Here is a 20,386-nt window from a genome sequence, read left to right as displayed (position 1 = left end):
ACATTCGTAAAAGGATCACGGTGAACCGAGTCGTTGACTTTTCGATTCTGGAGCCTCTTCGTATTTCAGTCACAATCCTGGAGAAATGCAGCGAGTCTAGTATTCGCACATAATGCCTGTACTCACAATTGCCATTACGTCAGAGAATCGTGGAATTACAGAAAAATTGTGTAACAGACGAGCTGTGCACTACCTTCTATCATGTTTGCTCTAATTTGTATGCACGTGTATCTTCATCGAGGTCCATTCGTTATATACTCGTTATATACTCGTTATACACCCGTTATATACTTCGACTTATGCCAGCGCATTTCTGCAAATCCGTTGCCTCGTTTAATAATTTGTATAAATTTGTCTTTTGATCGTCGAGGAGTGCTTGACGGAAAATAATTCACGATTCACGAATTATAGTGATTGCACAGCTTTTCATTCCGACGGGAGAAACTTCGACCACTAATCGTTATAAATATGTTTCTTTATAGTAAAAGTAAAGATGCGTGGAGATGTGTATGGCTTTCGAGTGACGTGATAGCACAGAAAGTTAAATGGCGAAGAAATGAACTCGAAATGTGCGCTAATCTTTTATTAAAAATTCGAAACTCTTCAAATACGGAAATTTTTATTTTCACAAAAGTCGAAAAATTCGTAACTCTGCGAACGTTAAAAAATGGCAAGTCTTTCGGGCACTAGAGCTTTGCAAAAATTAAAAAGCTTCGCAAAAATTAAAGCTCCGCGAAAATTAAAAAGCTTCGTAAAAATTAAAAAATTGCAAGTCTTTCGGGTACTAGAGCTTTGCAAAAATTAAAAAGCTTCGCAAAAATTAAAGCTCCGCGAAAATTAAAAAATTTCGAACGTTCGAAAAATGAAAGAAAATGGTACGTTTCCAAAAAAATTAGGAAATTTTAAACTTTCGAAAGATTAAAGGATTCTTAATTGCCGAGAAACGAAGAAATCTTTAGTTTCAATCTTCTCGGACGGAAGAAAAAGATACGAGAAAAAGAAATAGCTGCTGAGAGGCCATTTTGCAAACGCATGCCTCTGATAAGAAACACAAAGGCCGACACGCATTGGCCGTCTGGCAAACACAATGAAGTGCGAACTTTCACACGTCTAAAAACGCGTTGCAAGTGGAACGAGACTGGCGCGGTGATTTTGCATTTTCTGAAAGTATATATTACTAGGTCACTGGGTCCCGATCATGAAGATGTTTCAACGTAACTAGTCGCGGCCTTTCACGGCCGGCGTTTCCAACGATAAGTCTCCTACCGATAGTTCTGCATGTACCAATTCGCTATCCCGCTGTTGGATCTCCGCAAATGACATGCAACCGTCACGCTCGAATGTCTCACTTCCCGGTGTAAAGGCTTTATCTGTCACGTAATTGCGGTTCATTAAAGTGATTTAACGAAGTTTCGAATGATCCAAGGAGATCGACCGATAAAACGACGAGTTTGCGATTATACGAAATGATCCATCAGTTGATTTATTATGATTTACGATGACCATGATTAATCCTTCACTTAGGAAAGGATCGAGATGCTTAGAGATACAATTATCGATTAATTACCACCAAATTCGATCTAAAGAAAATCCCCTGAGTTAGGAAACTTCGAAAAATTATTGAAATCTTGGGATTTTTTTATCATCGATCATCGAATACTTTTCTCAGTTATCGAACGATTATCAGGGTCTCGGGATTTTTCAGTCATCGAAAAATCATCGAAATTATAAATTCTATTGAAAGTTACAATTTTCTGGGGTCGTATTAGCTAAATATAAGACAGGTTTGAGGACCTAAGAATACCGTTTAATATCAGAGAATTTCTCTTGGGGTATGGAAGAACGATTTGTGTAAAAGTTTGCAGAATTCGATAATTTTATCTGTATTTCTTGCTAATAAGTTTTCCTTTCACCGAGTTCGCTGTCAATTACAGTTGACGCGTAAATTGTTACAAGAGTCGAACATTTGTTTTAGATTATTCAGGATGGCGCCGAACCTGTTTGGTAACTCGGCGACGGTGTATCTGGAGGCCTCGCAGCAGAACGTTCATAAAGAGAAATCGACGACAGAGAGCGAAAATAATCAGAAATTGCTAGACCAGCAATCGTCGTCGCCTGAAATGAAATATGAATGGCAAATCGTTTGGAGAAACGTGATCGCGTTCTTGTATCTTCATATTGGATCTCTATATGCAATATACCTGATCTTCAATGGAACAAAATTGTATACAACGTTATGGGGTGAGTGGAAAATATTTTACGTCTTGTTCGATAGCTTTGTACTATGAAATATGCTATTTCATAAAGCTATTTTACAGTACGAATACTCATAGACGATAATTCTTCCGCAAATTATGAGTATTATTAATACTGCAAGAATTTCTTGATAGCTAATAGGAGTTTAACTCGCGAGAGATTTAAAAAGAAACTATTTGCCTATAATTAACTCGACTTCGTTAAAATTTATAGCTAAAGTAGCTCTAGCTAGTTGCTAAATTTAGTAGCCACGAATATACGTAACGGAACTATTAATTAACTCAAATATGGCGCCTGAGTATGGAGACTCCTAGCTACACTAGCGCCGCCACAGCGGAACTAACGGCTCTCCAGAGCTATGGAGAGTTAACGAGACAGGGACTTAAATTTCTGCTCCATCTAACGCTCTAATTTCATCAAAGACCTATGAATAGTACGAAAAATAACGTGATTGCACAATCCTGTGGTCGTCTCTCCCGTTTAGACGGTATCCTTCTCTCTCTTTCTCTTATCCGTTATTTCTCTGCGATGAGATTGCAGTTATTAACGACAGTGGTGCGTAACTAGAACGAATATAAAGAAAAAGATGTAAAATAGAAATCGCAGAAGGCCCGCGAATCCGTTGTCGCGATTTCCAAAGAACAGTCCAGTCCAGTACGCGTTGCGATTAGCATTCCGTTTTTGAGCATGTAAGAGCGATGCATCGTGGGGAATATCCCCGAGAAGATGTTCCAAGAAGATATACGACTTTCTTGTTCATAGAAATCGACCGGATGAAAGCGTACATACGCGGCGAGTCGTGAAACCGCGCAAATTTGTTTCGATCAATGTACATTCTCACCTCTAACCCTTTCACTCTAGCTGCCTGGTAAACGTCCGTAGTGGATGAAGAATTTCACGCGAGGCTGATACCGGTATCAAGCGATTTTCCATGCTTCCGTGATATCGATATCCATGAATATTGATATAAACAAGTTAGAACTGAAGATTCGATTCAGCTATTTTAGATCGAGAAGGTTCAACGGTTTAGGCATGTCCGGATTCAGTGAAGCTTAAAGCAAGAGAGATTTGATGAATATTGAAACTATCTTGAGAAATCGGTCATTTTGACTATCGCGGTAGTGTTAAAGTAGAATAGGACAAGACATTAAGATGGACTTAATGTCAGAATGCATTAACGTCGAATTTCTACGTCTCTCTGTGACTAAAGTAGGGCTAGGAAGATGGATTATCAGTGATTTTAATACGCGAAAAATTCCTGGAATGCATTCTAATCGATATTATGGTAGGTATGATACATATGTTAGTCGCGGTGTTTCCAAGCTTTTTATTTTAGGATCTCGGTGAAATTAGCAATCGTAGATGCGTGGAAGTCGTAGGCAAAGCAGGCTACCAGCGAATATGTGTAAGAAAATAGAATGCGATAAGACTAAATAAGGGAATGGGGTTGGGAAAGATAAAATGGGCTACGAGCGGAAGCAAAGTATAATAAAGTAGAAGTGAAACAGGTTAAGAGGAAGAGGCTGATCCGGGATGAGCTATAGAGTCGTTAATCAACGTGACGATGTAGAATGAGGCACAATGAGGTGCTCGAGCTAAGAACCAAGAAACTGGAACGAAGGCGAATGGGAGAGAGTAGTATAGGATGAAGGTAACCAAGCAAAGCCTCGTTAAACGAAATCAAAATGAAACAAGGTGAAATAGAATTCATAGAGTACGAAGTAGAACGTGTCAGCGAGTAAAATAGATCTTGGTAGAACGAGACCAAACGTTACCATGACTGATGCATACACGATGCATCCATGATAATTCTGCCAATAATTCTAATCATTCTAAGATACCAATTCTAATAGACTCAAATTCAACGCGTAAAATAGAATATGTGAGAATAAAATAGGATAAATCGTCTATGATATTTTCAGGAGCCTTCTTGGCAGCTGCCGCAGCGCTAGGCATCACGGCTGGTGCTCACAGACTCTGGGCTCATAGAACTTACAAAGCCAAGTGGCCCATGCGACTACTACTGATGATTCTCCAGACCGTTGCTTTCCAAGTAAGTTCCTATTTTCTTCGCTACAAATTGTTCGAAAATAATCGAAATCGGGTTAATCAAAATTGCTGCTAATCGAACGCCGGATAATCGGAACCGAGGATAATTGTACATTTAACGCTAGACCTACCGCGACTAGCTGAATAATCGCTGGATGGAAAAGTGGGAGCAGAATTTCAAAGAAAATTGAACGAAAGGAGGTACTGAAAAGTCGATGACATATTATCGTATATTAAGAAAAATATAAGCAGAATTTTAAATCGAAAATCGAAAAATTGGAAACGATCGTTTAGGCTGTGCTAGGTTTAGCTTTAATACGTTAAGTGCCACGCAGGTCCTCGGGGACCGGCGCTAGACTTTCCGTTCGGGCCCGGCCCAGACTAGGGTCAAAAGGTGCTAACTTTGATGTAGAATTCTTCGCCATCTTTGGACCTAACGTTTGGTAATTCCTGTTATAACGATTGATCCAGTATCTTCGAATTTTATGAACGCTTCGTCTACCTGACGGCCGAGTCTGGGCCTTAACTTAACGCGTTAAACGAGCTGCCACGTTATCAGGCCCGGTTTTCTTAGGCCAGATCTCGGTTATCCGGTGGGTTCCGATTGATCCGGCCCGTGTCGCGTAATCGAGGTTTCATTATATAGATCCCAATGCTGTTATCGCTTCGCAGAATCACATTTACGAGTGGGTGAGGGACCACAGAGTTCATCACAAGTACACGGACACCGACGCTGATCCCCACAACGCGAAGAGAGGATTCTTCTTCTCGCACGTAGGCTGGCTCTTGGTGCGAAAGCACCCGGAAGTGATAAAGAAAGGCTCCGCTATTGACATGAGCGATCTGGAACGGGATCCTATCGTCTATTGGCAGAAAAAGTAACGTATAAACGTACAATCCCGACTTTCACGAACATTTACGAGCCAACTCGTTACACTCGGCCGTATCATAATTGCACCGAGCATGACCGAAAGATGCAGCGCGCTCGGGAATAATTTCGATTTACTCACTGGAACCGTAAAATCTACTGAGCAAAATCGATTAGCCTGGTACTTCTCTTCCACGTTAATAGCATCCATGTCGATTCCGTTACACGTTAGGAGAAAAAGATAGCGGAGTAACAGTTATTTGTTCTGCCGCGAGAGTCCTGGATGTCGCGTAACAAGCCATTTGCTATTGAAAGTTGCTCCTGATGCGTGTCACTAACCCGAGTGATAGCTGTTTATGACGTTCCACGTGCCTGAAACCTTTCTCTTTGCCGATTTTCAGGCTGTACATCTTGCTGATACCGCTCTTGTGCTTCATACTGCCTGTGTGGGTGCCTTGCTACTTCTGGAACGAGACCTTATTGAATTCTTGGTACTCCTCGCTGCTCAGATACACCGCGTCCTTGAACGTAACGTGGCTGGTCAATTCTGCTGCTCATATGTGGGGCATGAAGCCTTACGACAAGTAAGCAGTCACGTTTGCTCGCTTTTCTTGACTTCTTCAACAGAACCACGAGATTGGCAACGAGATTGCGATACGAGGTCGCGATAGCTAGTTTAACACTAGATTTACAGGACCCGTCAATTTGACGGAAGGGTTGCTACTATTATACGATGGTAACAGATTTAGCTCACTTATATTAAGACTGATAATATAATATATAATTGTTTTTACATTAAACTAATCGTTAAAGAAAAAAGCACGTGGTTTCCTTTACCTGTCAATTTGACAGGTGTTTTTAGAAATAGGTATACAGATAGCGCCAGTAAACCTAGTGTTAAAGACAATTGGACTTTCCCAATTGCGTTCAAAAGTTGCACTCAGTTATTTACGTAGAATGTAGTATATTTCTTTTGAAAAAGGTAGAACGGATTGACGATGATGGACAGAGAGTCGACGTAGCTCTCGTGAAAAATGTTGATAAGAAAAATGTACGACGCGGAGGATACGATACTACGCCATTTTTCTCGGTTCAATGTATGTTAAAGCGAGACATTTATTTTCCAGAGCCATTGGCCCCACGGAAAATAAGACCGTGGCCGTTTTGGCTTTCGGCGAGGGATGGCACAATTATCACCACGTGTTCCCATGGGACTACAAGGCTGCTGAATTCGGCAACTACGGAATGAACTTTACTACCGCGTTCATCGATTTCTGCACTTGGATAGGATTGGCGTACGACTTGAAAAGCGTTCCCGCAGATGCGATTCAAAGACGAGCAACCAGAACTGGCGATGGATCGAGGTACCAATGTCATCATTATCGATACTTTGAAATTCTTGCCACTTCACGGTTGCACGATCTATCTGTGATACTCGTTCAATCGCGTCTCTCGGCCCGTCGTTTAAAATCTGAGAAATCGACGTGAAGTTATAAAGTCGCAAAATTCAATGAGGCAAATTTAGAATCTAAAGAGATCTAAAATTAAATTGAAATTAGAGGATCTAAAATTAATTTCGTCGATCTGCAGGTACCATAATGAAAAGGACACTCACGAGCACCCTGTCGAGGACATGAAATGGGGCTGGGGCGACAAAGACATGAAGCCAGAAGAGATCAAAGAAGTGAACGTCATCAACAAGAAGCTTCGCTTACAGTAAATACCACAAATGTTAGCTCGGATCCGCGTGTATGGAAGCTAATTCATAGGCGATCAATCGTTTACGACGTCAATTAATATTCATTGTACATGCTATCATGGGTCTGTCGTTTCCGTTGCTCCGTAAAGGGTCGGCTGTTTGACTGGAATCGTTTCATCTGTCAGGGACTCGTCAAGCTTCTCAAGATGGGACACAAAACGATTCGACACTTTCGTCTATTCTAACTCGCGTCTTTTCATCGGGATCGAACTTTGGTCTGGCGATGGTGCAAAATAGAAAAGAAGAAAACGGAAGACGAGAGAATAGCAGGACGAATTTGGGGATTTTCCACGCAGCAGTCGACTCTTTGCACGCGGAATCGAATTAAATTCATGGTCTTTCGATGCAATCGATGAAGGCGTCGCGAGTCTATGGTTTCTCGTATTCTGCAGCGTCTCCGGACGGAATCGGGTACCTTGCACAGCTGATCGGGTGACTTCGCGATGTCATTTCGAGCGACCAAATTTCACGTAACCAAAGCAATCGAGTGAACTGTATGTATATCGATTGATCGACTGGCATTTAGATACACGGAAGAGGCACTTCGCGCGTTCAGTTGCGAATCTTGACGATTGTTAGCCTAGAGTCGAGTGAGAACTTCCCTCGTGTTCGTCGAACAGTAGGCAGAGCCCAATCCTACGATCTATGAATTTTGCAAAAGTTTGGAAATTATTACTGCTGCAAATGGTAGCTAGTGGTTCGTGTCTTGGATACAGTACAGGCAGATGCAAAGTATTAATTAAATTAATACGTATTAATACGTTACTCATCGAATCGTATACCGAATTTAGAAGTGTTCTAGACGAGGTCCATCAGGTCCATCAGGTCTACAAGCCATATCAACTATTTTCACTTTTCGCAAAGTTACTCCGACCTAAATAACTTTGAACGTAGAAGAAAAGAGTAATTCAATCATGATGTTGACAAGAGAAAGAGAACACTGCCAATTATTCCCATAATTAAACATTCTTCGTATATCTGGGTACATCTAATAGTCTAAAGAAACAAATGTATAGAATTGACAATTTCCAATTGCTAATTGTTTTTATTCCTTTAGACTACTAGATGTACCTAGATATACGAAGAATGTCTAATTATGAGAGTTAATCATTTCCAAAGGACCACTTCCATCGATGTTTCTAGGAATGTAATCACGCACACGATCTGTAATATCTGTATAATCTATGCAGTTCCAAAGCACAATTTTCACCGAGTATCCAAGGATGCTCTGTTTTTAGGAGTCTCGAATCTTGCCAAATGTTTCAACACATGGTGCACTAGTATGACGAGCTGCATTTGAAAAATTCAGACGAACACGAGAGGAAGAGATCGAGAGAGAACAGAAGGACTCGGGCTCGACGTTCGTTCTCTCGTCTTCCTGCGAAATGTCTCTGAAGAAATCGGGCCCGAGTCGCTAGCTAATGTTCCATAAGACGAGTGTCAATTAAACGAGACGTAGAATTAGATCGTGGAAATGGATCGATTCACGAAAGTCGTGCACAAAACAGCGACAAGTACAACAATCCAACATCGACGACTTGCCTTAAGACTCCTGTCTTTTAGAGATGATTAGAGACTGTCCTGTCGCACGAATCCATTATTTAGAATTTTTTAAGCGAGAGTCTGTGACACGAAGGGTAATTCGGAACAAGAGTCGGAGATTTTAGAGATTCTTCTGAACATTTGAAGAAATTTTACACCGACGAGGTTCCTTTGCGATGCACCAACTTTCATGTAATTTTCCTTTATTTTAATTTTCCTCTACTTTAATTTTTCTTTATTTTCATTTTCTACGCCAGAAATGCGAGATTGAATATTGGCTGAAAGTCTGTTAATTGTCTATGAGATCATTGCCCGGGGATTCATCCTTCGAATTTTTATTGTACACATATCTCTCTTCTAACGATTCCTACGAATTTCTAAATTTTCTTAATTCTTTTCCGGAATTACCCAAAAGTCTTTCCACATTGGCAAATCGATTTTGTACACATTTCTCGAACTTTGATCGTCGATCGAACCGAAGAAGGACGAACGCGAGCGCGTCTTTCCTCTGTTCGACGAGTACTATTAACCCTTATTCGTCGCGAGTCACTTCTCACGTGACGATGGTACTTGGTCGCTGCGGTCGTGTGTCACGTGGGAGGTGACAAGACGGAAATTTTTCGCATATTTACCGAAACCAGCAAACCATCTTGTAAGAATCACGTAATAAAAGGCTAGCAAGCGTAAATTTATCGGCGAGAAAACGAAAATTTGTCCGACAGTCGTAGAGAATTGCGTGCAGGTAAAAAATGCTCGCGCAAAAGTTAATTTCCTCCAGACCCAGTCTCGATTGCGAATCTAATTTACCGCGTTCGACAGGTATCGAATCGTTCTGTGCTCGGGTATGGGTTCCTACAGCGGGAGTTACCTGTATAACGATCGCAGAAATAGCGTCGATATTTCTAAAGCATTATTGTTTAACGACGAACTTCACGAGCGGCCCTGAACGTCTGTACACGTTCCTTTGACGAAATTGTCGCAGCAAGAGCGACGAGAAGGTGTACATATTTAATCGTGTAAAGAAGGGAATAGCTTGCTCGAGGTTTTTAAACATTGCAAAGACCCGTAAGATAATATATATGTATCCGTTGAAAATTGCTTCTTACGCAAGATGCTTGTATTTGTAGTTACATCGTAGAGAATTTTATTTATGCTCGACTAATTGTATTGTACACTAGGTATTAAAAATAGAAAGACACGCGAATCTTTCCCCCGTTGAATAATATTTAAATACTTAGTGTATACGGCGAATAGAAGTCTAAGTTAGAGGTTTTGTAAAAAATTTGGTAACAAAGTAGTGTAAATATCTAAGCCCCACCCCCTTTTATTTCGCTAATTTCCATACGGGATAAGTTATCGTGTAATGTTCGCGTGAAAAATTTAATAATAATTTCTAGATAGCTGTAAGCACGATCGCGTGATTTTCTTCGTTGAAAGCGAGACGCAGAGAGATGGAGGAAAAGAAGAAACACCGTATTACTCGCATTATCTCTATCGTTTAATTATTCCGCGTCTAAGAAGCACTTCTCAACGGGCGGTTAGGGGAAATGGATGAAACGGAAGCTGACTAGAAGCTCGAAGATCTCACAGAAGAATATCTATGCAGCCAAGATGCGGATCAATATATTAACGCAAGAAACGACTAAAAAGGCTAAAAAAAAAGGGTTAAAAAATTACAAATAGAAAGTAGGGGATATAAACATGTGGTTAATTACGAACGAAAGAGAAACACTGTCATTTTCGTTGCGTATGTTTTATTATGGACAATATTGACAATTTTCGGTGTATTTATAAATAAATTATTGTTATCCATAGAAACGTGCGTTTTCTGTCACCTCTGCGATATTTCGTAACGTTAGCTCCAATATGCAATTCCACGAATCCAACTTAATCTATGGTATGACACAATACATACGACATTTTAGTCGTTCTATTTGTTCACAGAACTTCGTTTCGCACCCTTCCTCTCGTGTACCAGTTTCCACGCAGGTGTGTACACTTTAAGGTAATTTTCGTGAAATTTACACTTCGCGAGTTCGTTACTCTGACGAATGGGAAAAAGGGGAGAAGAATAAATAGCCAGTGTAAAGAGTGTGCGCGAAAATAATATGTATAAACCTGTTTAAATGAAATGTTTAACGACAAATGACTTGCAAACGAGAATCAGTAACACTTGAGTACTAGTATCGAACAGAATTTTTAATTTAACAAAAAACCTGGTGGAATAATCTGTGAATGGAAGAACGAAATAAAAAGAAGCTAAAGAAAAATAGAAGAAAAGGAGACATTGAAAAATGAGGTATAAATAAGGAATAATTCTGTTGATAAATAAAATTCTGTTAAAGAACTTGTAGAATTATAATTATATCAGAAAAAGAACAAAAGTATGTGAAATTTGGTGACCAAAGTAATAAAGCTAAAATTTTTAATCATACGTTTAGAAATGGCTATTTACACTGCGGTAGGTTTGCAAAGTTAAGTTGGTTTTAGTGTTAACGAACGGTGGAGTGTGTAACAAAATCTATTTGAACAATGAAGGCAACTCGCTGGTTAGTTAATTGAATTTGCAATTCGACCTAATTAGCTGGGTGTCTACGTAAATTTGAATTAAGAGCAGGACCTGGTCGTGTCAACGAGTCACTCGTTTTTCGCAGTCTTTATTCGATGGCTGGACGAAGAAGATACACGAACTTGATGACCGTTTCGAGTTCTATTTGAGGACGTAAAAGTTGTTGAAGAGTTCCCGTCAATCATCCTGGCGAAAATCAGAGGTAATTGGGAAGCTTAATTACTTGATTGTCAATTAATCTCTAATTGTTCCTTAATTACTTTGGCTGGGAGAAGAATAACGAATGAAAGAGCACATTCTGTGCTCAATTTATATAACTTGAATTATTATTATTACATAATTATTATACAAGTCAAATCAAACATGATACGAATATTGGTGGAATATTCATAGGACAAAAATTATTTAAAAATGATTGAAAAATGATTGGCAATTTATCTAAATAATTTCTTCCTCGTTTTACTTAAGAAATGAATACTTACGGATAAATAGAGACTGTCTGGAAAATTGGCAGGAAGAATATTTAATAAAAAATGATAGATGGAGCCAAATAAAAGTGTCAAGGAACAAGAAGCATAGAATACGCATAAATCGCGACGAGTTTGGAATTCCAAGCAGTACCCTTGACGCAACGATTTAGAAATTGCGATTTGGAAAGCAAGGACACGGATCATGCAGCAATTCCACGCAGTCAACTTCACGCGAAACTCGATCATTCGATCGGTCTACGTCGATCTCTGACAGCTTCATCGCATACTACCACTGCTCTTTTTATTTACCAGTAATCGCATCGACTCGTGGAAACGTCATCTCGAGATTAACAGGCGTTACGTGCATCGATGGATTACGCTTTCACTGGTATCACGGGTATTACAGAACACCAGACGATGTTCAATTAAACCATTCTGGATAAAAGTGTCTGTGAAAACTAGCTTATCTCGCGTCCGATGATAAGTGCTGGTGAGAAGAGGCAGTTTCCCAATCTCCGAGATTAAACAAAGCCGTATATAAGGTGCCGCGTATAGATCGACCAATGTCCAATCGATATCGACGTTTCACGATAAATTTCTTTTTAGCAGCGGGTCGTTTAACCTAGCCGTCTCTGATCGATCATTATTCAATTTAACGAGTTAACTTGGGCCAATTCTCCCTTGTTGGGAAGAGGAATAGAGACAGTGAAAACTAATTCAATAACTGTGGTGAACTCATTCAATGTTACCAGTTCTGTTTGCGTCCGTGTTGTGTCAGCATTAGATCGTGAGTATACACGTTTTCTCTAACAATCATGTCGTAATCCGACACGCTTTTCCAACCTTGGCTGATCATATTTACACGAGACTTCGTCGTCCAGTGCATGACGCTATCTCGATAAACGCGAACACTCCAACGACGATGAATTTAAACCAGAAAACGACGGAGAAAGTTGTTGAAAAATGGAAAAACAAATTCTTCGATTTACTCGATTTAAAACAGTCAACGGAAGAGATATTTCTGATAATTTTTAAGCTATTTACGAAAAATGTCAACGATTCGATCAAATTCGTGGAAGATTTGTTGCTAAGAAGAATTTTAAACTTCTTTTCTCTTCGGAAATTTCGTTCTTCTGTGATTCGATTTCAAGTTTCCCGCGAAATTGTTCCCGTCCATTCGTCGATAAAGAAGGAATTTTAGTGACCAACCGTGGCACAGGAAATTCTTATGTAACTCATTCCTCGCTATCTTGGGAAATTAATAAAAATGTGTACGTGATCTTCCAGGTTGAATTTAAGTTTGATTACCTCGTGTTGTCTACTGCGCATGCGTTTCCAATGGCGGCAAAGCTGACGAAACGTGGTCCTGGGGGCGCTGCGAACCACGCAGTAGCGTTTTCCGCGACGAAAACACAGCTGCAACGCGGAAGCGCTCTTCTCTGTTTCACCTGCAGTGTTTGCTTTATTTTAACCCTAATCTGCACATGCTTGGCCACTCTATTGGTTCTCCTCGATCAGAAAGTCGAAGCTGCCAATTATCAATATCGTAAGTTACCTTTATTCGTATTATCAATACCTAAGAAGTTCTCGATTACCTGTTCATTGTCCATTGACTGATTTCGATAATTTTCAATTATGTTATAAAACACGCTTTCAGTGTCCGAGACATTAGCAAAATTCCTTTCGTTCTCGTAGCATACGAATTAACGCTTAAATCTCGGTTAACACGCGAAAAAGAACCGGATAAATTTCCACCGGTGACAGCGGTCCTCGTGATAGCGAGTGGCGGGAAATTTGAAATTCGCTATGCGACATCGACACGTTTATCACTGCGACTTAACCAAATTTCTTTAAATCTTCTTTCCAAATTTCTAAATTTTCTAAATTTAACTACATTTCTTTAAAACTTCTCTAAAAATTTTCCTCTTATTTCTTTTTTTTTATCGATCGTGTATTATTCATATTTTTATCACAGTTTTCAAGCCTGTCATACATTATTAATTACCGATATATCATATTTGAAATCTTCCAGTGCGAGAATATTTTTGCCACTTTCTTGCGTAAATTTCTCCATTATTCAAAGTCGATTCCGCCCCCCCCCCCCATATGTCATTATATAAATTTTTCTAATACACACGTCGCTGTAATATTACGGTATCGCGACGTTCGCTCTTTCTTTTTCAGTACTCGGAATATTCCGTTGCAAATAGCGACGATAAATCAGTAAATCGCACGTGGTGGACGCCCATAGGCGTCCCTCTTCTGGCATCCGCCAAACAGAGCAACAAATTTCTCGCACATGGCGTAGCCTTTGGAATCAACCATCGAATTATATAATCTTATCGTGCCAGCCTTGAGAGACAAATGGCGCTGGGCTTAAAGCGTTTATTTATATTCCGTAATAAAATATTTCCAACGGCTGGCTTTAATCTCAAGTCTGCGTTCCAGCGATCTGACGCCGGTATCGTTTCCCTCGCGTCTTGTTGATACCTTTATCGTCCTGTACCGACGAAAACAACGCGCAAAAGATCGGAGACGATGCAAAATATTTTCGCCATGTGTCTCGTTTAGCCGGTTTGTTCGTTTTCAGTGCTCACCACGATGAACGCGGAAGAGGTTCCTGATCTGTCCTTCCGGTTGCCGAAGGAAGTGAGACCCGTGCACTACGACATATACCTGCACCCGAACCTCGAGAAAGGCACGTTCCAGGGCAAAGTCACGATCCTGATCGACGTGCTCGGCAAAAGGAGCTACATAGCGCTTCATCAGAAGGACCTGAACATCACGTCCACCTCGCTGAAGACGTACGACCGCGAAGAGAACTTCGAGTTCGAGGTGACGGATTTGATACAGATACCCAAGTATGAGATGTTCGTGGTATCGACGAAGAAGGAACTTCACACGGGTCTTTATAACCTGAGCTTCGACTTCAACGGCGCGCTGCAGCCGGATAAAATAGTTGGCTTCTATTCCAGTAAATATAAGGATGCGCAGAATAAAATCAGGCGAGTGTATTTTTCTCGCATTTCGAATTTATCAATTTTTCCAACACGTATCTTCTCGAATATTTCTTCTTTAATTTCTTGAATTATAAAATATTTCAATTCCTCCAGAGCGGAATTATTTTGCGAGAATTGAATAAAGACTTGCAGCTTCTTTTTTACCGATTTAGCAAACGATAGTGATATCGAATGGCTGAATATCGTGATCGAAATTAGAGAATAAGAATTATTTATCAGTGACAGTGAATGTTGCGTTAGACGAAAATTATTTTAATAACTTTGCACTCGAAGATTTTTCTTCCATAAAGATATAACAATTCGAAGCTTCCTTTATATTTTTCTGAGCTCGATCATACCATTTGTGGTGAAATAAAAGAAGAGAATCACGTGTGTTTTATTGCAATAGTTCGCGTGCAGTTGCTTTTGATCTAATTATTGCTTCATATTCGTTATCTAAGCTTCGAGGTATTAAGACAAATGGTAACTGAGGGTGACTGCCCGAGTGCAAAGGGTTGATACGTTACTGGTATAGTTATCGCAATTTGTATTTACAGATACATTGCTACCTCGAAGTTTGAACCGACTTATGCTCGAAGAGCTTTTCCATGTTTCGACGAGCCAGCCTTCAAAGCGAAATTCACAGTGAAATTGGTCCACCCCACTGGAGATTACTATAGTGCCTTATCGAACATGAACGCCGAGGTACAAAGACGTAGAATCTTTTATTATTAAAATTATAGCAGTTCGAGGATTTATCAAATATGTCAGTTGATTATTATACATTCCAGTGTTCACAAATGAATCAACCATCGCCGGGTTTGACAACGGTGACTTTTGCGGAAAGCGTGCCAATGTCGACGTACTTAGCCTGTTTCATAGTCAGCGACTTCGCAGCCCTCACCAAAACGGCAAATGGCCTCAATGGCCGCCAGTTTCCGGTCAGTGTGTACACCACTAGGGCCCAACAAGAGAAGGGGGCATTTGCTCTTGACATAGGCGTGAAAATCATCGAATATTACATTAATCTATTCCACATTGACTATCCATTGCCAAAACTAGGTAAGTTACTGTCGTTTCGAATAAAATTAATTTTAGATATAACTAGGAATTCATAAATTTAATCGAATTTTCTAACGAACACTCTTGAAATTACGTTGAAAGTTAAATTGAAAAATTTGCCGTTCGCTATTCAAAATATTCGTTCGAATGAAATGCTCGAATGCAAGCTTTTCTGATTCAATTGCTATTTAATAGGTAAGAGAAGTTTGCAATTAAGCGTTTCATTTAAATAAAAATATCAAATAGCAATCAGAAAATTGAAATTAAGAATTCAAGATGTTTAAATTTGAGATATTATATTTAAATTTAAAATATTTAAATTCTTAATTTCAATTTTGTTGAAATATTTGCGAATTGTGAATAGTCTTATGCTCGAATTTTTAGATATGGCGGCCATACCCGATTTTGTGTCCGGTGCAATGGAGAATTGGGGATTAGTTACATACAGAGAAGCGAAATTATTGTTCGACAATGAAACAAGTTCTACCTCAAATGCCTACGACGTCGTCACTGTAATTAGTCACGAATTTGCACACATGTGGTTTGGAAACCTAGGTGTGTATAATTATACACAATCATGGTCAAAATTGTCTTTCTTCTTTTTAATTAAAAACTAAACTAATTGAACTAATTAAAAATTTAATTAATTTTTCGTTTTATTCTTCTTTCAGTCACTATATCCTGGTGGAACGACTTATGGCTGAACGAAGGATTCGCTTCTTTCATGACATATAAAAGCGCTGATGGAATTCTGCCTGATTGGGGCCTGGTTAGCTATTTAATTTTTATTAATCATGTCCTACTTTGCACGAAATCCAAAATTTCGCGATCAATTTCCATTTTTAAACACATTCTACCAACCTTTCGATGCTTATTCGCGTCAAAGTATTTGAAAAATAATTAATACCTTATTAAATATCACTCGAATTCGACGATATCGATGAGTATGTACATTTCTTCTTCAGATGGACCTCTTCCTAGTCGAACAGATGTTTTCTGTCTTTGTAACAGACGCAAAACTAAGTTCTCACCCTATCGTGCAAACTGTTAGCAACCCTGACGAGATAACTGCGATATTCGACGAAATATCGTATAAAAAGGTAACCTCCTCGATATTTCTATTCTTTCAAAAAATAACAAATTTATATGTCGTATATTTTCTATATTTTTATTCCATTCCCAAGGGATCATCCGTTATCCGAATGATGGAGAATTTCATAAAGCCAGGAGTCTTCTACGGTGCCATTAACTCTTATTTGCACAAATTTAAGTATCACAACGCAGAAACAGCTGATCTATTCAAGATTTTGCAAGAATCATCGCCAGAAAACCTAAACGTGACGGCCATAATGGACACGTGGACCAGACAGAAAGGATTTCCAGTGGTGAATGTGAGAAAGTCTGGTAACAAGTATATATTGACACAGAAGAGGTTCTTGGCTGATCCTGACGCTCAATTTGATCCTTCAGAGTCCGAATACGGGTAATATAATAAATTTCAAATAAATTCTCGCTATTTTTCTGATTTCGATCAAATTCAGGTGATATTTAATCGGTATGCATTTCACTGAAGGTACAAGTGGACTATTCCTGTCACTTACATCACGAATAAAATGTCCGAGCCTACTCTCCTGTGGTTCGACAAGGATGCCAATGACTGTAAGTACCTTTAACATTTTTCGTGATTTCAAAATCCTTATTAACCCTTTGCACTCGACGATTTTTTGGCCAAAGAAGAGTAGGATTTCAAAGATTTTCTGCTATAAAGTTAACGATATTTTTTTGAACAGTAAATAAGAAGTCATCTAATAATTAAGACGTAGAATTATTTGATTTCGATACCTCGCACACCGTTACATTATCTAAAATTTGACAAATTAATGAATATCCAGCTTCGAAATTTTATAAAATGGCGACTGAAGAGCGCCTCTCGAGTGCAAAGGGTTAAATTTCGAAATAGATAATTGTAATAGCAAATTCAACCATTGATATCTCTCTACTATTAAATTAATTAGATATCTGAATTTTCCAGTGGTGATCGAATTCAAGGAACCAGTAGACTGGGTCAAATTTAATGCTAACGGGGTTGGATATTATCGTGTAAATTACGAGTCGCCAGAGTGGAATATTCTCTGCAACTTGCTTCAATGTCAACACAAGGTAAATACTCACATATGTGTTTGTATTTTTATTTATTTTTAATTTTATTTTTTGAACCGGCTAACCTTATCGTTGAAATTTCTATGGATTCGCTAGACCTTGTCAGTATCTGACAGAGTGCAACTTCTCGAAGATGTATTCAGTCTGGCCAGTGCCCGGATGACCGATTATAACATAGCAATGAACATGACTGCCTATCTTCCTCAAGAAAAGCACGCTGTTCCATGGAGCGTGGCCTCCTCGAAACTAATGACTCTCGATACTTTGCTGTCATCCACTACCTCCTCGTCGCAGTTCAAGGTAAAAGTGGAATTAAAATCCAAATTCGCATTTGCAAAATCTCGTATTTACATTTCTAACTCGCTCGGATTGCAATAATTCGAAGTATTAATTTTCGAATCAATTATTATTTCCTAGAGATACGTGAGAGACTTGGTTGACAGCGTGTACCACGAAGTCGAATGGGACATAAACAGCAATGACGATCGTATTCATCGGTAAGTAAAAATTCATTACGTATTAACGCCTTTAATTCGATCGCGATTTCCATTTTCTTTTCAATTTTACTCTGACTCCTGTAGAAAACTGCGAACGGCAATCTTGCGATTGGCCTGCGCCGTGGAGCACGAAGAATGCCTACAAAAGGCCGGGGAATTGTTCAAAAACTGGATTCAGGATTTCAGAGACAATCGTCCGCATCCTGACATTCGTGATCTCGTTTACTATTACGGTAAATTCATTAATTTATTCGCATGTTGTGAAACTCACTTCCTGTCTTGATACTCCATACCTAACAGGGAGAGAAGCCCTTATATATTTTCTTGAACTAGATGACTAAATCTACAAACTTACAAAGTTTTGTAGGAATAGTAGTATCTAGGTCTTCTGTAGACACACCACTCTCAATGTTCTATCTCCAAGGGAGAAGTTTGTTAAGTGCGGTAGTGGTCTTCTTTGTGGTTCCTATGGTGGTGGTTATTCCTGTGGTGGACTCATCAATAAGGCTTGCTTCTAACCGGCTCTGCTTTATACCAGGAATATTTAGGTATCACAGGAACTTCTATTTAACCGTTTGAGTGCCAAGCAGCGCTTGAGGCATTCGGAAGAACACGGTCGAAAAACCCAGAACAGCGTGATAACGCTTACTTTAATCGAGTGCGAAGAAGCCCAAACGGTGCGATAGTGCTTGTTTAATTTTATATCGAAAAATCCCAGTCGTCGCAATAGCGCTTGTTGGTACTATGTGACGTACGTGCATCAGCAAAGATGAGCGCGATCGCGCTGCTTGGGACTGAAATGGTTAAGACAGGTCGAGCCTTTACCGAGGACTTGCGAGAAAGTCCTCGAACCTCCTTCAAGTAGGAATCCATCTAGAACTCTAGCGAGAACTTGGTCGCTACAGTTCCAACTAGATCTATGACCCGAAGGATGTGCACTCTCCTTGTGAGCTGTATAAAAGATATTTCCCACGATAAATACGAAATAAATAAATACTCCATTGTTCCAGGAATGCACCACGTCGGTGATGAAACATCATGGAACGCTATGTTCAAGAAATTCATAGCTGAGACTGACTCGTCAGAAAAATTGAAGCTGATGCGTGGACTTGCTGGATCACGATCGAGTTGGATATTGACCAAGTATGTCAATTCATTTGCATAAAATACTTGTAATTACTTTAGAAGGTTCCTTTCATAATTTACTCGTTTCATCGATTACAGATTCATCGTGACAGCCACGAAAGAGGACTACGTCCGCGCCCAGGACTTCTTCGGCTGTTTGACCGCCATCTCTGACAACCCCATAGGAACACCGATAGTCTGGGACTGGGTGCGCTCGAACTGGGAGTTTCTGGTGAACAGGTACACCCTGAATGACCGTTACCTCGGTGCGCTGATCCCATCCATCACGAGGACCTTCGCCACAGAGACAAAACTGAACGAAATGAAGGTTTTCTTCGAGAAGTATCCCGACGCTGGTGCCGGTGCCATGAATCGTGCCAAAGCTTTAGAGACCGTATCGGACAATATAAAATGGCTGTCTATTAACCGTGAGAGCCTGGAATCTTGGTTGAATGCTCACGTGCAAAATAAGTGAACAGAATCTGTAAGGGTGTATATCATCGTTGCGATCTATGTCGAAAGCTTACTTCAATTTTGTCCTAATTGACAGAATTTAGGACAGAGAAGCAAATGAAACATCGCGTGTAAAGGAGTACCGTTGTTCAAAAGGAGTACCGTTTATTTCTTATTCTCATTCCTAGTAACTTAATTACCAAGAGAGAACTGTGAGATTATTATTATTAATGTTATTCTTTAGAAAGATTAAAAACTGAAATTTTACAGGATAGATACAAGCATTCCTTCTTCTGAAAAGAGGAAAAGATCACCGAAGCATTTGTATACACGCGACACAACGAATTTTATATTTATTGTAAGAAACATCACCATTTTCTTAATAAATAAAACATTTTGAAGCAATCGAATTTTCTCGTCATTTCGAGGAACGAACGAAATCGATGTTACACTGTTTCACAGATCAAAGGATAATCAACGGGACGAATTGAGCCATGATAATTGTCTGTCCCTCCTGGATCGGACAATTGGATCGGCTCACGTTTATTGAAAGATCACGATCATCGTTGGCTAGAAA

At 39.6% G+C, this 20,386-nt stretch overlaps 2 protein-coding genes across 3 annotated transcripts; both read left to right on the top strand.

Moving 5' to 3' along the window:
* The first annotated feature begins 1,979 nt into the window (after window positions 1–1,979).
* LOC108548538 (acyl-CoA Delta(11) desaturase) lies at window positions 1,980–7,821 on the top strand. The gene is made up of 6 exons (XM_017901543.1): window positions 1,980–2,241; window positions 4,179–4,309; window positions 4,978–5,183; window positions 5,575–5,757; window positions 6,301–6,537; window positions 6,764–7,821. Exons 1-6 carry the CDS (start codon window positions 1,986–1,988, stop codon window positions 6,891–6,893), a joined length of 1,143 nt encoding a protein of 380 aa, XP_017757032.1. The 5' UTR covers window positions 1,980–1,985; the 3' UTR covers window positions 6,894–7,821.
* A 4,025-nt stretch (window positions 7,822–11,846) lies between these two features.
* LOC108548544 (glutamyl aminopeptidase) lies at window positions 11,847–20,173 on the top strand. 2 transcript variants are annotated; one of them, XM_017901556.1, is made up of 17 exons: window positions 11,847–12,055; window positions 12,123–12,300; window positions 12,801–13,059; window positions 14,104–14,518; window positions 15,070–15,217; window positions 15,304–15,574; window positions 15,959–16,129; window positions 16,246–16,343; window positions 16,540–16,674; window positions 16,759–17,057; window positions 17,148–17,233; window positions 17,607–17,734; window positions 17,831–18,034; window positions 18,152–18,231; window positions 18,316–18,464; window positions 19,242–19,374; window positions 19,456–20,173. In XM_017901556.1, exons 3-17 carry the CDS (start codon window positions 12,852–12,854, stop codon window positions 19,829–19,831), a joined length of 2,901 nt encoding a protein of 966 aa, XP_017757045.1. In that variant the 5' UTR covers window positions 11,847–12,055; window positions 12,123–12,300; window positions 12,801–12,851; the 3' UTR covers window positions 19,832–20,173. The 2 variants fall into 2 exon arrangements, with proteins under 2 accessions (XP_017757045.1, XP_017757044.1); XM_017901555.1 differs by having other exon boundaries at window positions 12,120–12,300.
* The last annotated feature ends 213 nt before the right edge of the window (window positions 20,174–20,386 follow it).

This window comes from Eufriesea mexicana, unplaced genomic scaffold, assembly GCF_001483705.2.
Source record: "Eufriesea mexicana isolate 0111107269 unplaced genomic scaffold, ASM148370v2 scaffold1643, whole genome shotgun sequence".
Taxonomy (NCBI): Eukaryota; Metazoa; Arthropoda; class Insecta; order Hymenoptera; family Apidae; genus Eufriesea; species Eufriesea mexicana.
Note: the sequence above shows the minus strand (reverse complement) of the source record. Positions and strands in the feature narration are given on the sequence as shown.

Bases quoted from the DNA above. Each gene is read 5' to 3' on its own strand.
- LOC108548538 (XM_017901543.1), top strand. From the start codon at position 1,986: ATGGCGCCGAACCTGTTTGGTAACTCGGCGACGGTGTATCTGGAGGCC. The intron at 4,310-4,977 runs GTAAGTTCCTAT...ATCGCTTCGCAG, and splicing joins TCCAGACCGTTGCTTTCCAA to AATCACATTTACGAGTGGGT. The intron at 6,538-6,763 runs GTACCAATGTCA...GTCGATCTGCAG, and splicing joins AGAACTGGCGATGGATCGAG to GTACCATAATGAAAAGGACA.
- LOC108548544 (XM_017901556.1), top strand. From the start codon at position 12,852: ATGGCGGCAAAGCTGACGAAACGTGGTCCTGGGGGCGCTGCGAACCAC. The intron at 14,519-15,069 runs GCGAGTGTATTT...TTGTATTTACAG, and splicing joins GATGCGCAGAATAAAATCAG to ATACATTGCTACCTCGAAGT. The intron at 15,575-15,958 runs GTAAGTTACTGT...TCGAATTTTTAG, and splicing joins CTATCCATTGCCAAAACTAG to ATATGGCGGCCATACCCGAT.